Source organism: Varroa jacobsoni, unplaced genomic scaffold (genome assembly GCF_002532875.2).
Source record: "Varroa jacobsoni isolate VJ856 unplaced genomic scaffold, vjacob_1.0 scaffold_669, whole genome shotgun sequence".
Classification (NCBI taxonomy): domain Eukaryota; kingdom Metazoa; phylum Arthropoda; class Arachnida; order Mesostigmata; family Varroidae; genus Varroa; species Varroa jacobsoni.
Genome location: NW_019213571.1, coordinates 208096 through 222054, shown reverse-complemented (window position 1 = coordinate 222054; position 13959 = coordinate 208096). Strand labels below are relative to the sequence as shown.

The 13959-nt window shown below is 38.6% G+C and overlaps 1 protein-coding gene across 6 annotated transcripts in view; it reads left to right on the top strand.

Annotated features, from left to right (window-relative positions):
* ifc (delta4-sphingolipid-FADS-like protein ifc) overlaps positions 1-13959 on the top strand; it is a 35774-nt gene that overhangs the window by 7421 nt on the left and 14394 nt on the right. For 3 of the 6 annotated variants that reach the window (XM_086969165.1, XM_086969163.1, XM_086969162.1), the window contains exon 2: positions 1393-1689. Coding sequence is in view for 1 of the 6 variants with exons in the window: in XM_086969163.1 (XP_086825289.1) it covers positions 1626-1689 (64 nt within the window). In the remaining 5 variants the exon portion in view is untranslated. Of the gene's footprint in view, positions 1-1392; positions 1690-2387; positions 3734-4008; positions 4671-13959 lie in introns of those variants that run through there. The other 3 variants (XM_086969161.1, XM_086969159.1, XM_086969160.1) reach the window with 2 other exon arrangements.

The following is a 13959-nucleotide window of genomic DNA, read 5'->3' as shown; positions in this document are numbered from 1 at the left end:
CCATAATTTGCAGGAAAACTATGCAAGGTTCAGGGTGTTCTCAAGGGTAATCTTTATAGGATCCGATATTAATTCTAACCGACAGTTTTTGTTTTACTTTTGAAAATGACTAGTTGAGTCCCTGTCGCTCTACGGTTTCACTGGACATGTTGCTGCGTTGCCTATTTAATACAAGAAGTGAGACACAAAATAGCCTCTTACGATTAAAGGAAATGTTATAACAGGGCGACGTTTGTTCCAAAACACGAAGTCATCATTAAAATGAGAGTTATGACGTTGAAAAACTAATTCAAAGAGTATATACAGTAGTTTTAGTTGCTGTTTTCCATCGCTGCGCAAAACAGGTCATAATTTTTAAAATATGGAAAAGTTTTATGGAGTTGCAATATGCAAACCTAAGCGAGCAATAATCTCAATGAGAAAAATAATACTGGTAAATAATTTTTGTCTACCAACCTTCAATGTGTATCATCTATGGTTAGGCAGAGGATTGTAGGTATGACCTTCATCTATATTAATCGACGTCCCGTTTAGAATCTGCTTTAAATATTATTAGTATCAAGTATTAAAGTACCTCGTCAGCGGTATAGTCTTGTCCCTTAATTACCACGGAACTTATCATTCTATAAAGCTCAACTGTCGACACCATGTGTGTTGCCAATACTTTTCCGCAAATACACCATTCAAACATATTTTTTGTAGTGATTTTTATGTCAACAGTTTTATAGTGTGCATTCACAAAGGATCGAGTATTTGCTCTAATAGACGTAAAGTATTTGTTGAATTATTGCTATTGCTATTTAAATGTTTTACTCAATAGAAGATTCTATGTGTCAATCGAGGTTAAAATCACTTGGCAGATAATAAAATAGTATCCACTTTACATGTACAAATTACTCATTTCATATATTGAAGCCGTCAATACTTTTTTGACTATCCAATATTTAGACTGAACCTATCAAAATCCTACGCTCTATTGTCAGTCTTTAACGCCATGTAGGAGTAGCTTATTGACAAATAGGTTAGGTAAGCCAGTGCCATGTTTTGGCTATGATAGCACAACGGTCTAAGAAATCACTTTGTTTGTCGACGCGTGGTTTTTCGGCGGCGTTTTTGCTGTACGCCAATAACATCGCTGAAGTAGAACAATTTTACAGAAATTTCCTTTGAAAAATTGAGTACTTGATACAATGTTAGTGTATTACGATGTATTTTTCGACAGAAAGCTGGAGGCTCAGAAAACTTTTTGATCTTGTAAAACAATTGAGAACGGGTTCGAGTAGGTTCCACTCCTCTGGCGTGTTCGAATTCTTGCATAGCTAAATATCTATTATAGTTGACTTTTTCGTTTTTCGGTAATTCAGTTATCATACATGTACGGCTTTTTTTTAGTTTTACAGCTTCGTGCGGCGTTTCCCGGAGGCGCTTACCGTACCGTCAAAGCTCCCCTCGCGATCCGCAGCGAGAAGCAGCCTTATTCTAAAATAGATTTTTAGAATGACACTTGTCATGGCCCGGCTCTCGGTAAAAGTATGTTCGACAAAAATTGAATGGACAAATTGTAATGCTCTGTAAACCCACACGGGCGACTTAATTTTCTGTTATCGTTCTTCTACCTGCTTCAAATGGTTACACCCACCAACTCAGTCCTATCCATGACATACTCGACATTGGAAGTCAACAGTAATGGTTAGTACCTGTAAAATGGAAAAGGAAGCTTCGGTAGAATAGACAAGACCCCGTCCGGGACTTAACTCATCTAGCGAGGTGGGGAACTCAACGGAAGCATGAATCGTTAAGCGATTTATGGAATTTTATAGCACATTAGCCATCTTTTCGAGCCTTTCGGCTTGAAATAATATAGAAACTACCTACCGAACCAAGATTAGGAGATCCAAGGTTCATGGGGCGAGAGCCCTTACTACTGCTACCCCGAATATTGTTAGTCGAAGGGTCTCGTCTGCACAAAGTAGAAACCTGTGCGCGGTTGTTGTCTGTTTGTTTTGATATTTTTTTGAATGGGCACGTAATAATAACAACAGTAAGAATCACAGGAAATGGCAGAACCGATTGTTCGAGCTTTACGTCCCGTACCGCCGTTAAACGGTGTTTCAGACGGCCAGCCGTACTCGTCTCCATGGAAACAGAACACATACGTATAGCAGCAGATAACCTTCGACTAACAGACTTTTCGTTAATTGATTGATTCATTCATTCATTCATTCAGTCAGTGTCTGTTGTGCGTGTAAGGCGAAGGCGAGTGCAGACGGAAAGCAGAAGCAGCGGCAGCGGCAACTGCCGCCGGTTCTAGTTGGTCTCTCTTGTGTGTATGCCTCAATCCTATGTACGTCTGAGCCGTAAGAGCGTGTGTCGATATTACTGTCGTGCGGCTACAACAGCGGCAGGGGTTACCTGTCCTGTTGACTTTGAGTTGGATTCTGCAGGAGAACTCACTTGCCTGCCTGTCTGCCTGCCTGCCTGTATCGTTCGACTTATGTTTATCAGGCTGCTCCTGCTACTGCTACTGCTAATGTGTCTGTAATCGCGGCGACGGCCTACAAACGCGATTGCGACAACCGCTGCTGCTGTTTCTCCATTGCTGTGGCTTCGCTGTTGTTGTTCGTTAGCCTACCGCCCGGTCGCTCGTCTGTCTGTCGGGTACACCCGACTATTCCGTATTATTATTGTTATTATTAGTATCGTTGTGTTATTTCTATCCGCAATGGCAGTAGGCAGAGAGCTGGTGCTGATTGTGTATTGAGTGTTAGTTCGAGTGTTGAGTGCTACGGAGTGTGGGTGATGTATGTTTGTGTCTGAGTATGTTACTGCTATTGTGATCACCACTACAGCAGTAGCAGCGGCTACGGTGACTACTCAAAAGAGTGTCAGGAGTACGGATGATCTTATTCTGTGGTTACTCGAAAATAAACCTAAAAGGGATAAGATTAGCGCGCTCGATAGCGTAGGACAGCGAACGAAAAATGGCACCCGTTAATGGTTTTTACTTCTTACTGCAACGATCAGCACTGCTACAACTCCCATTAGAAAAGTGTAGTACCGAACGGGTTCCCGAATAAGCTGCCGCTGCGGCCACTGATTTACCGTTTCTGTCGGTACCTGCTGTCGCTGTTCCCTGCCCGTTCAATTGTAGGCGCATCTGCTGGTTGAGTCGTACTAGAAATCTCGAACTGGCTTTGTCATTCCGCTGTTATACTGAAACAAGAAAAAAATTACGGGCAGCGGCGAAGTACACGACAACAGACTGTATTCAATAGATGGTACCTAGTTATCCATCGGTAACGATACCATCCATGATTGCTGTTGTTATAGGCGTGCATGCATGCGTGCGTACGTGTGTGCGTTTGTGTACGTATGCACATGAACCAGGACGGCTCCCGAATGGGTTGCTCTTTTTCGAAGGGTCATTTTGCAAACTAATAAACTAATAGAAAACTGTGACAAGAGGCCTCGTCTGGTTTCCGACAGCGGCAGCACATCGACTGTACCGGAAATTACAACTGTCATCAGTGGTAGTTGACGACGATAACAATTACGTGAGGCAGTAAAGGCAATAGCCGCCGATGGAAACGTCAGCATCAACATCAGCAAACAATCAACGAGACAAGCTTCTGGGAAAAGTAGCGAGGTGACGTTGTGGATAATCGCCTGACCTGTAACCCGCTTCCGCTATAACCCCCATGCCATCCTTATTCCTTCAGGAATAAATGCACTTGTTAGTTCATCTGTGTCGTATTTACACTTTTAGATTCCGGTCCCACTTTTTCGCCTGTGGTTCTATTTAATCAATCTAAGTAAATCTCTATCGATTTGTATGGTTGCCCTGTGCAACGAGACTGCTCGCTAAGCAGGCAATAAAGGCACACTAACCGTCAATTTCGAACAAACTAAGGTCGGTACCTTCGGTTTAATGCTCCATTTTTCTGCTGCCGCTAAAAAGTTGCAGTTTAGGTAACCAACTCGCCGGGTGTTTCTCTGTTTTGCTCTTAGTGCATCCATCTGGCCTGTGTGCGTGACGGTTTCCGGCAGTGGTCAGCTGCCCGCCGATCTGCTTCTCTACCCGTGTTGTAGTACATAGTAGCATAGGTTGGGGCAGCTGGTCACGGTGTTCTAATCGCTTCACCGTGTAGTCAGGTCAATGAATTCGGGTCAATAGACAACTCCTGAGTCGGCTATGCGCAAAAGAAGACCGGAGGAAGTTGCTGCCTAATATGCGTGAATGCATAGCACGTCTATAGCTCATGACCACCTACGGGAACGGCGAACTATAGCGACGACAGACGCCAACGATGGCGATATTGTCCACGAGGACGCGATCAGCTGTGTCGATCGTTGTGTGCATAATAGCAAATTACTTGTAATAATAGGAAGAGAAGTGGATATTTCACAAGAACAATCTGAGCTATGGACGACCGGCTAGGTTGACAGATCGTGCTGTGAAACAGACAATTATTTATGACCTATAGACAGTGAGGTCCTGCATCAAGATAGATATAGTAGAGTTCACAGCTAGAACGAAGTGTGATTTCGCCGATGGATTAAGTGTGAATTCGTACCAGAATTATCCATTTGCTAGAAATTCTACCAATCACTCATCGGCTGATGTGGTTAAATCAAGCGCTTGATGACGTTTTTCTCAAGCCCGCATATGTGTAAGTGAAGTCTTAAATTTATATATATATGTATATATATATATATAGTTTTACTTGTAGTAGCTGCTAATGCATGAAGGACGAAAATTAGTTTTATTTTTTTTTGTCCAACTCCATTCAGCCAGTAGTCACGGTGATATAACCACCGGTTCAATTGACAACTCAGCCTAGAAATCAATGCTTCTCTTTGCACACATAGTTTGCTTTAATGATCGTATATATATACATATATAAATATATATATATATATATATATATATAAAATGTTGACGTTCTATTGGCTAGAATGACTGCTGTATATTCTGAGTACTGGGCGTTAACAGTAAAATATTTCTTGATACATTACATTGCTATATAGGTGAGCTGAAGTGTATTGGGAATAAGATGATCCTTTTTAGCATACTCGCACTACCTAAAAAATCTATGATTTATAAGGCCAGCACACAGCTCACAAGATGATTTGTTTGCTTGTCTTAGTACAGCAGGGTTGTTTAAAGTAACCGCACGCGATGCCGTAATCATCGAAATAAATAAACAATTGTTAGAGGTTTACGTAATTACAGAAAGGCCTTGACTAGCTTAAATTGGTCGGAATGTTGTATTGGGTAAAATAGAAGGGCATACTATTTCCGCTACGCATTCAAGCTAAATAATCCCCTAAAATTTTGGTGCCTCACCTAATACGTCATTCACGGTTTATTTGCCAATTAAATTTCACATATGTACCCTTGCGATATACATGGTTCGATTATCAACATAGTTATTAGTCAACATTTTCAAATAATGATATTTAAATCGCATGATTACGCAAATCTTATTGCGCATATTGACTCCGTTGATTGGAATTTTTGGGAATTTCTTTAAATTTGTTAAAAAAAATCTGTAAAATGACGGTAATTATCTCTACTTTACTATTAGTATTATTATTGAACAGATCTTTAAACAGAAATAATAACAAGCTTCTTCTAAAAAAAATAACTTTACGAAAGTGTTGTTTGTTGTAAACTTCTTAACTTCATTTATGAGGCACAACGCTCTCTTGCTTCGTCTTCGAAAGGTGGCTTTTGCTAAGTTTGCTGTAAACAACTGGTAAATGTTCCTGCGGACTCCTACAAACTTTTTCACACTGTTTCTGTATCTCATGGTATTATCCTTGCTCATCCATACCACACGTAACATTGGTTTTTCCATAAAGTCGACACACCTTCGAAACATGTCACCCCTCGGTGTTAGCCCTCAGCTGGGCATAAAGCATTTGTGTCATCGTTATGGATGTCGCTCCTTCTCCGTGGGAATCAATATTACATTCTTATAAAGTAATAGCTAAGCAGCCTGGGGGTATAATAATTACTTGTTCGGGTTACCTATATTACTGAAGTTAATTTAACCCATAGCCCGCAATGTTTCACCATGAAAGCTCCAGTCGCAATTTAGCGGACTCTCTACTTAACAACTATCCATAAAAAGCGTTTTACTGAAGAGCTAGTCATAGAACGCAAACGACTACTGGAAGGTGCATGTGAGCATTGTCATTTCAGTTGCCGTATAGATGCGCTTCTTCGAAGCTACGCCATTATTATTTCTTTGGCCTGTTTAGACACTCAGATACTTTTGTGCCGTCGACGTACACCGGGCTGCCTATATTTATTCCAGTTGTACGTTAGGTTTTATTAAACTCCTACTATCGTCGCGATCCTACGTAGATATATTGCTCTTATACAATATAACAATGGAGTTGTAAAGAACAACAATCAAATGTTCCTCGTTATCTGTTTTTTTAGTTATTTTATACTCTTCGTTATTGCTGAAAGTAAATATTTACCGCGCAAAATGGTTGATGTTACTGTTGATTGAAAAATACAAAACATTTTGAGTGACTGACCAAAAATAAATATTTGTATTCCTCATGTTGTATTTTTCAAGAGCCGATTTAAGCGTCCAATTTGGCAAGTACTATTTCTGAAGCCAAGGTTCGCCAAAGAATTCAAGTGTTTTAGGAAAAGTCTCATGTTGTGCGTAAATAACTTTGACAAATTAGATTGAGAACAGAGCATTGGTATCTTTACTTTGAGCTGTAACACAACGAGGCGCAAAAAGCTGTATTCTAGGAAGCTATTTCTTAAAAAAAAAAAAACATCTGGTGTTTTCCTAAATCTACTGTGGGAAGCAAGCATTTAGATCATGGTCTGTGGCCAGTACTGTGCTCAAGACACGTCATGCTCACAGATCATCATTTCTTAGCATTTCACCTGTTGGCGGCATTTTAAACCAGTCATATAAAAATATCTTGGGGGCTTTTTCATAAACACAACAGTATTCTTCACTGAGATTAAATTGGAACAAGTAGCCACAGATATTGTTGCCATCAGAGCTTTCTGCATAGATTGCGTGATGCTTGCTTTTAAACCAACCCTGGAGTTATCACTTTTTTTAGTGGAAGGTTGTATAAATGTGCGCTTGTTCAAAGTCGACGCTAAAACTGTTTGGCTTATCAGGCGGGTCATCGTGGTTATAATAAATAGCCGGTTCTCGGTAAAATCAACTTCACTAGGCAGGAATGAAGCTCGAATCAGTTTATGTTTACACAACAGCTGAGCAAATTCTAGGATCTAACATTAGGCCACTTACTATTATTATCATGGACCGAAAAAACTATGTCGGCCTATTTCGCTATAACTGATATAGTTGTGTATTTTCTAAATTCAATTCAAGAACACTGCTTACCATACAACTCCAATTATATAAAAGAGAGCATTTAGATTTGGAACAAATCTCCTGTAGTGTGCTGTGTTGTAAGTTACAGGAACGTAGAATCGGCGTGTCGAATTATTTGCTTGTTACATCGCTTTGGTCAATTTGCACAGTTGCCGTGCGCCGTGCCGTATATGCGTGGTCGATAATTATCGTACATTTCATTCGATATATTATACTTCGGGGCCACCTTGATTACTATACAGGTATATTTGGAAAGCTCGTTGTGTGAATATAGCCATTCTATTGAACTCAAAATGCGCTGAACTCTAATGTTAACTCAACAACATTTTCGCTTCAATTTATTTATAGCAAGTTCAGTAAAGATCGGCTATATGCGATACGTAGCTGTAAAAAGTATGCTCAATAAGCTACTCCAATAATATAAATCTTAATAATATATTTACAGTCAAATCAAACTTTTTTTGACCTCAGAATACCGACGATTGATCCATTACAGTTGTTCAACGCTAGGTTCTATCTTAATTGGATGCACTGCCTGCCTTGTGGCCGTATAAAACAAGTAGGTGAAAAATTAGACATTGCCGGTAATCTGTAATACGCTGGAAAAGCACTGTGATTTATCCAATTGTTGTTTAGAAAATCACTCTAACTTTTCAACTTTTTTCAAACATAGCTAGTTGTTTTGTTTTCGATCACAGTATGCATAATCATTATACATGACCTTCAGAAATTTGGGCAGTAAATTGTTTATTTCCCTTTTATTGAAATCCGTGTTACGAATGTCCCGGAAATCCCGAAAACTAATTTTCATATCATGTTGAGATTTGAACCATATAAAGGACTTCTTGAAAAAATTGGTCATCGATGGGAGCAAACTGTGGCGAGTATGGTGGATGCTGGAGACCCCAGTTCTAACTTTTTTTTTGTCATCCTAATTGTTGAAATGTGATTCGAGCGTTGTCATGTAATTGTTTTGGCTTATTTCTGTTCACTAAATATGGCTGTTATTATTTTATCACCTACTCGAATCGTTGACTGTACATTTCAGCCGTAATCAAGACTCATGCAGCTGCAGCCGATAATACCTGCAGTAGGCCAAGCAGACGCCGTAAGTTATTATAGTTGTCCATTTGCTATAATAGGTGATACCTCGCTGGTTCAAGTGCATCCACCCACTGATACGGCCGGCTGCGATTATAGCTAAAAGCACATTTTCGTCACAAGTGACAATTCAATGCAAAAATGGGTCACTGTGATGCTGTTTTCACTTTTGATTGTTCCTCGTTTATATCTTACAGCACTTATTTGTGCTATTTTTTGATCTAAGTAATTTGATTGAAATGAAGAAGTCTTGTAGTGTTAGATACATTAACTGGAGTGACAACAGGCTCTTTGAGTTAGATTGGGTTGCACTACAGCTAAAAATATCTCGTCATTTACGTTCATAAAAGGCCTTCGACGAGAACCACCTTTGACTGAACGTTTTGAACTGTCAAGTAGTCGATTCTTTACCGTTTCTACGGCGGACTATCGTAGAGCCGGTTGCCGTTCTAATTCCAAAATAAAGTCCATATTCGGGAACGACTTGATTTTATGACTTTCCATTGTTTACTGTTCGAATTGTCTGCTAAGAGTGCAAAAGATGATATCTGAGTGAATGGTCTCAGATTCCAAAGCGTACGAGTCGATCTCGCGACCTGTCGCACAGTTATAAAATAGTGCCGTTTCGTGATATGAGGTTAACGTTCCCTACATTTCATATTACTGGACCTAATCTTGTTAAACATAGTGTTATGTATTGTTTATGTTTTTCGAAATCGGCAATAGTTAGGTAGTGCTAGGGTTAAAAAATGTTTCTGTCAGTGGATCGTGACCTGAAAGTGCTCAAACAAATTTATTTTATCGAAACCGACTGTAGTTAGTGTTAAACACAATTTAGCACCTGAACGGTAATTTGCGTATGGGCTCACTTGCGACCTATACGACGAAAGGATCGAATAGAAAGAATTTGAAAGAAAGAAAACAAACGATGATTTTTCAGTTAAATCGATCAGTTAAAATCAGTAATTTATAATATATTTTTTGGTATATATATCTATAGAGTATAATATATATATATATGAAGTGAACACTAAATTAAAGGCAATATGATGACAATAAAGTACTCTGTCTTGATTCGTTGTACACACCTTATATTCCATTGTAAATTTAGAGACTTTTACGAAATCCTTGTTTTTTAATGGATCGATTTAGTATGTGTATTGCAAAAAGAAGCTAAACAACATGGTGATATCAGCAGCCAATGATGTATTTCTATAATGCTGCACTTTCGACGAAAGCCATTAGCAGTGATTAAGATAATCGGTATAGTCGCTTCCTCTTCGGATAAGATGCCTGTTAGTATCGAAGGAGAAGAAAAGATAATTGTGCATACTGCTAGTTGAATTATAAGTTTAAAGTGTTTCGTTGTTCTATTGTAAACTGTCAGCAAGTTCCAGCATAATTCTACTAAATGGAATGATGTAAAACAATTTCGATGCCTATGCAGTATTGCGTGTTAGTTAGCCGGCTAACCCCGATGGCAGAGAGAGCCAATGTTAATTAATATTCATCCATTTTGAGAAAAACCAATCAATGAGTATCATCTAAAGGGTCAAAGCCGATACCTTGTGGATGTGTGACGGGTGTCTTTATATTCTTTCGTATACATGCTTTAAAAAATAGCTATGTATTTTGTGTTAGAAACTTATAGATCATATTATGAGAATCACATTATGGGCCGGAACATGCTAATAATGATTTACCAAAAACGTTCATTAGATAGTTTCAAAGGAATCTTAGTGGCCAGTTGGTGCTTTATCAATGAATGCCATACTTCTTACGTTCAATTAAGGGGACACAACGATGATTGGTCGTTCAGCAGTGGTTATAACATAAAAATAATCCGCTTATATATTGTGATGGACTTCGCAGGTCTCTCAGTACTGCTGTATATTGATTTCTTACAATGGGCTTACACAGTTTTGGAATCTCCGTATGATAGGTCCAATTATTTTTCCTATGCAGTCGTAACTGATACAGTGAGTGACCCTTAAAGAAGCCATGGACTGAGTCGAGTCGTAAGCGCGACTTTTTTGTCAGAGACATTTGTTTACTTCGAGTATTTTCGATGCGTGTCCTCAACTCACAGCAGATCTAACTTGACCAGACTTTCCTAATATTTTTATCCAGCATGTGTTATGAGAGTCCTCATTGTTTTGCTTCATAGATTTCCTGATACTTTTTGTCCTTTGGCGCGTATGAGAAATAATAGCTTGCTTTGAAACCTATAGTAGTAATCTGGTATTAGGTGGTTACGAATGGTTTTGGTCAGTAAACCAAAATAAACTAGACAGACATTCACTTTCCTTGTCTGGAATCGAAGTTCTTCAAGTGCTATCAGATTTAGCATATCCGTCCAAGGGCCCTTGTGGTAATAAGTGTCTTCAGTGTAGGTCGTTTGAATGTCTAACTATAAACGAATGGAGTGTCAGGTCCGTGCATCGTGTTTTCTGGGATATATTTTACACTTGACCACTGCAGCTACGTATAGTGGAAAAATTTGCCCCATATGTTTTTAGAGCTAATATTGAATGGCCTTTATTAATGCTAGCTAATAGCTGAACATGCTACCATAACGGCTGAGCTATTATTATATTTAGATTTCCACTTCTAATTCAGTTGTCCGCTGCTGGTTTCAAATATTTGTCATCACAAATAGCGATTTATCTATTGTCCTCTTGGGGTTTATTTTGAACAAATTCTATACATTTGGTTAAATGACATAACTCCTTGACTTGAAAGTTTCTAATCTAATTTAGTGGAAAAGCCCACTTCGACAGGTACATTGAAGATTTTGACAGTGAATATTTTCTGGGAATAACACTTGAAGTTTTCGAACGCTATTTCAAGGTTATAAACCCGTATCCATTCTCAAAATACCTGTCTATTCTCTTTTCGGTTCGTATTGCCACTAATTTTAGACGGAATTGAACACAATCGTTAATGGATTACAGGATGTTATGAATGGCTGTTCTACTTACAACAACCTTCCCTTGAATAACGAGTTTTTGAATATACAGTATCACCATAGTTTATTTTATAAGGTTTAGTGGTTCTTTAGAGAATATCCTTCATGACGGAGATGCATTGAGACATGGGGTCAATTACGTGTTACGTAATTGAATCATATGATCGTCATTTTCTATACAACGAAGCTATAACTACAGTACTATGAACGTTTATATATAGTTTATAACTACTATCCTAACTAATTGAGAACTATAGGAAGAATTATGTTAAACATTATAGTTCTGTACTGACCGTGAAGTATGGACCACTATTGTGTTTATATGAATTGATTTCTACTGCACCGTCAACTAGCCAACGTTTTTTCAACTTGAGTAATTTCTTCGTATTCGTTTTTTTTTATTTATTCGTGCAGTAGTAGTTGATCTTTCCTGTCAACCAGGACAGTAACGCCTTGACGCATGTCACATCTTCTCAATACGGCGGCATTGAACGCGCCCGATGCGCCCTTATGCTTTGCTTTCGGTACATATGTCTTTAATACCCACCTTCTACTGCATCGTTATAGCAGCATTTGATAAAATCGTTTTATAGTAAAACAGACTCACTGAACGTGTTCTCCTTGTTTCGTCTCTTGACATCGTTCGCTTAATATTTTCAGAGCTTTCTTAGTTACACGGCAATCATTCGTAAGCCCTTGTAGTTATCGTCAGCTTTCTTTTGAAAAACGATGATTTACGCTTACTGTTTTATGAATTTCTTACAATTCTTATCAGTTTTACATATTTGCAGGAGAGTAAATGCGGTTTTTTTATTCTATAGTAAATTTTCAATATATAGAAAAATGGTCTGCTTCCCTCAACGATCATCCTAATGACCCTTCAAAAGAAGAGATTGACCTGAAACTGTTGCCCGTTCTCTAGTTGCCCTGTTGTGTGGCTCACAATACGGACCACTGTGTGTATTGAGAGTACACTGTCAATGTGTATTAATAGAATCTTCTGTCTGTTTTTTTCTGCCATACTATTATGTTACGGCTGTTAAGAGTAGCTGCTAACGAAAATGCGCTTTTGAAAAATATCCCTCACTATGCTGTGTCCGTACGTAAAATAGAACACAAAAATGGCAAATACAGGTTATTTACATCTAACGCTAAACTCGTAGAGAGCTTGCTCTATCTGGCCCTAATTCAGCTGTGAAGGAAGCCCAAAGTTATTCGTTCCGGAACAAACTTTAGCCCCAGTAGAAGCCAAATATTTTTGGAAAGACTTTGTGTCGAAACGATATAATGAAAATTGCTTCTATCTACAAAAAGTAGCGTATGTTATGCCTTTACATTGGCGTAATGCTCAAGTATTTGTTGAATAGCGCACTCATTTTCAATTTGGTTTATTCTCAGAAGCTATCGCCTGCTAATGTCTGATCACTGATTCGCGCTGGGCTAATCGAACTGGTGACTTTCTTGGTGACTGACAGCTTTCGGCAGCTAGATGCGTTGGACAACTGTCCAAAGCTGCCGCTTCAGAAAAGCTTGAATTTGAGCTTTGAGTTCTAGGCAGAGTCTAGTGTCATTTTAGAAGACAAATTAACGATCTCCTTTTATCATCAGAGTATGGGTAAATAGGTCATTGTTGTTTGGACTTCAGGTCATAACGGCTTTCTTTCGGCAAATGCGGCCATATAGTTTCGCATCTCGGAGCGCTACATACGATTCTTCATTAAGGTTCTGATCCCTGAGGACAAGGTAGCATTTATTGTTGTACTAGATTAGCTATATTCCTCCTGAAATCGTTTTCATTACGCCTGAGAAGTAGTCGTTTAGCACAGTTACTGATATATCGATTTCCATCCGTTTCTTTTAGAGATAGTTTTCATCACGACACGATTAAGTTTTTACTAACGTTTTTATAGTTATGTATTAGGTCATAGGAGAGTGATTATTACAATTTTTATTTTGACTAACTCGATTTGGTATTAATCTTTTCTATGAGCTCATAATTCAGCGTAATGCCACCATTTTATTTATCAGTAATGACACGCAATGTGGAAGAAGTGTTGGTTTTAATCGCGTATCACTCTGTTGGGTAAGATAAATAGAAATAGAGCTTTCTAAATATCCTGACAGATGGCGTGTTATATTCGAACGTAACTATCGTACACTAGCTACTAGTTTTTAGTGATATCAAATGAATCGGGAATTAATAGAACTTTTTTTTTTTCGAAATTTCATACAAAATTAAAGTGCGCTTATTACAGAAACACCTGAATCAGACCAAACCAAAAGCGTGCTCACAAACCTTGGCATACTCGAGCCAGACATGGGAGCTTGATCTTAAGTTCAATCTAATCTAGACACAGGCACCGTAACGGTATTTGCTACACAGTGGCCAAACACCATTACTCTGTGTGCTTGTATTATGTGATAAACAAATTTAGGACTGAAAAGAAATCTCAAATAAACGAACAGGCCGAAGCTGGAGGCCCATACATTTCAACCATTACTATA